General features: G+C 50.3%; 1 protein-coding gene across 1 annotated transcript; it reads right to left on the bottom strand.

The window, feature by feature from the left end:
* Window positions 1-11: 11 nt before the first annotated feature.
* Window positions 12-2,750, bottom strand: insm1b (insulinoma-associated 1b). The gene has a single exon (XM_020608566.1). It carries the CDS (start codon window positions 2,326-2,328, stop codon window positions 727-729), a length of 1,602 nt encoding a protein of 533 aa, XP_020464222.1. The 5' UTR covers window positions 2,329-2,750; the 3' UTR covers window positions 12-726.
* Between the last annotated feature and the right edge of the window lie 249 nt (window positions 2,751-2,999).

The raw sequence follows: 2,999 nt of genomic DNA, 5'->3' as shown, positions 1-2,999 counted from the left end.
AAAATATTTAAACAATTTTCAATAATAATAGTAAAATATGTGCCACATTCAAAATTAAAACTATATATGTTGACTTTTTTAAGGCAGTTATACAGCGGGATTTGGATGTGTGTGGGCTATTTCTATACTTCTTTGTAAACTAAAGGCATTTGTGGCTCTACTACACAAGGAATGCTTCGGGCACTCGTTTTTTTTCCACCAAGACAAAGTTGATAAGTTCTCTCATTCACAAACTAGCGTAAAGCTACAATGATAGAGCAATCACAGTCGGTGAATCCAAAAGGCTTGATGGGGACAAGGATTTCTGAGAATTTCAAGACATTTCTTAGGTCTAGAAGCTATCATTGAGTACGTGCTGTCCTAGAAAAATACCCTTTAACAGTCAAACTAACGCTTTGTGTGTGTGTGTGTGTGTGTGTGTGTGTGTGTGTGTGTGTGTGTGTGTGTGTGTGTGTGTGATAAACTAATTTATGAAAGAAAATCTCAAAATAGGCCTATATGTAATTCAAATATAGAGAGTAGCATTCAACAATCACTGATTGGCATGGAAAAAGACATCTCATTAAACACCACTGAAACATCAAACCGCCCTGCCTTTCATTGGCCTAAAGTTATGGCAGTGAGCATCACAAACTGATTTTTTTAAACCCCAAAGCCACTTTTTTCTTTTCTGTTTCCCCCTTTTTTTAGATTTCCCCCAACAAAGGCACGAGTTTTGCGTTGTCTTTAGCAGGCCGGGCGCACCGGCATTTGGAGCAGGATCACCTGCCTGTTCTCCGAGGGGTGGCACTTGTTTATGTGCCTGGTGAGCCCCGGCGAACTGTAGAGAGTGGCGGGGCAGTGTTTGCAAGGGTAAATCTGGGAGGAGTGCATGAGGCGCAGGTGTCTCTCCTGGCCAGCCCTGCTGGTGAAGCTCTCCCCGCACACCGGGCACAGCAGGCAGTCCACCGGACTCAGGTTGAGGGGGCTTTGGTTTGAGGCTTCCTCTGAGGTTGATGATGATGATGCTGAAGAGGAGGAGGCTGACACCGGTGCCTGCTCTGCCGCGCGGTCGCTGATTTGAAACCCGTTCTCCTCCAGCCCTTTCTTTTGCAAGGCCTGGTGTCCCATAATGTGTTTTCTTAGGTATGCCTGTCGCTTAAACCTCTTCCCGCAGAACTGGCAGTCGTAACAGCCATCTTCAGAGCCCGACTCGGACAGACCTGGACTCGGAGTGTCTCTATCGCTCATGTCTTTGGCTTCCTCGGAGACCGACTTGACACCTAATGGCGGCATTTTGACCATTTCAGCTTTGATGCCCTGTGCGGGTGGCATTGCCGGTGTGCCTGTGGTCCGGGGTTTGTGCCAGCGGCGGTGGGAGGCGAGGTTGGCAGGGCAGCTGAACATCTTATCGCACTCAGGACACCGGTACTCGACCCTGACAATACGGGAGCATTTGTGCTGAGCTAGAGAGAAAGGATCTGCGTACGCCTCTTTGCACAGCTGACACACGAACTCCCCTAAGGGCTTGTTTCCTCCGGAGGACTGCGCCCTCGGCTTCAACTCCACCGGTCCCTCTTTGATTTTGAGACCCAGCACTGGAGAGGTCGTCACCTCGTCTTCGAAGTTGAGCTTTCTAATGGCTTTAGGTGTCTTGGAGGCGGGTTTAGGTTTGCGCTCTGTACTGTCAGCTGCGGGTCTTTTGGTGGCGACCCGGTTGTTTGGTGCCGGGAGACTGCTGGTGGTGCCGCTACGGCTACTGTTGCTGGTGCCGATTTTCAGGTCGACTGGGGCGTAAAGGAGGTGGTCCAGGCCAGAGAGGGAGGCAGGTGTCGGGAATGACTCGGCAGAAATAGGCGAGCCCAGATTGAAACTTCGCTCAAAATATCCCCTGTCGTGCTCCTTGCTGATGGGCCGGGTGGGGCTGTAGAGGGCTTGGCACACCGCCTCCGGGTCGCCGAACTGTGCCGGTTTCTCCAGTCTTGGTACCGGCGCGTCCGCTGCTGTGAAATCCGGCGATGCTGCGGCGCGGTCCGGACTGGACGCCACGGACATCGGCGGGGATGGATCCGTATTACTCGGCAAGGCAGCTGGGGTGGGTGGCTCCTGGAGGTCATCTTCGTCTGACCGAGTCCTGTAGGAAACATGTGCAGATTTCTTGTTTCTTTTTACCAGGAATCCTTTGGGCATCTTGGCAAGTAACAGCGGAAAGGCACTTCGGGGAGGTGGGTGAAGTCCCGAGTATCCAGGTTTGTTAAAGTATATATATGGCAACACTAGGAGCTTATGGGACTTTATCTCCTCAGTATCGATCCTTCTGTTGCTGAAATGTTTTCGTCTCCAAGGCATAGCTCCACTCTTTTTATGCCGGAATGATGCTATTGTTCTCGCCCCCCTCCCGTTGCAGCATCCCCGACCAATGGGATGAAACCAGGATCTTAGTGGATTTGATTGTGGGAGGGCTCTGAGCCCGGGTTTGGTGGATTTCGTTGGAGGATGTGCAGATAGCTTAGCAGATGTACTGGCGGTTTATTACATTAATGTGTGCGCTCTGCCCCTCCCCGAAAGAGGCACACGCCGGGCCCCTCCTTTTTTTACGGTCTGATGGGCCCCTATACAAACGCACACGTGCCACGGCTTTGTGGGTCTCCTCTGGAGGCCACGGTGCTGCCAAAAGGAAATGTCCGTCACCGCCACAATCATCACAATTTAGAGTAAAGACGAGGACGAGATGCTTAAATATAAAGCGAAACCTCTGCCTCGTTCTTCTTCGCTGTGGTGATGTCCAAAGGGGGAATTCACCTATTAGACAACTGTAAAGCCTGTTGGCAGGTTGTCTCCAGGTTGTCTCCAGGTTGTCTTTCCACCTCTACAGGCTTCACAGTTGTGTTTATTTCATCTGTCCTCCAGCCTCTTTTATGCGCATTATGCAGATCTACCAACAAACTAAACAAGCCAGTTTTTTTTATATACATTCATTTAATTATGCCTTAAATAAACATTGTGGAGGGAGTTGCTCT

This window comes from Monopterus albus, unplaced genomic scaffold, assembly GCF_001952655.1.
Source record: "Monopterus albus unplaced genomic scaffold, M_albus_1.0 scaffold94.1, whole genome shotgun sequence".
In the NCBI taxonomy this organism is placed as follows: domain Eukaryota; kingdom Metazoa; phylum Chordata; class Actinopteri; order Synbranchiformes; family Synbranchidae; genus Monopterus; species Monopterus albus.
This window is presented reverse-complemented; position numbering and strand designations above follow the sequence as displayed.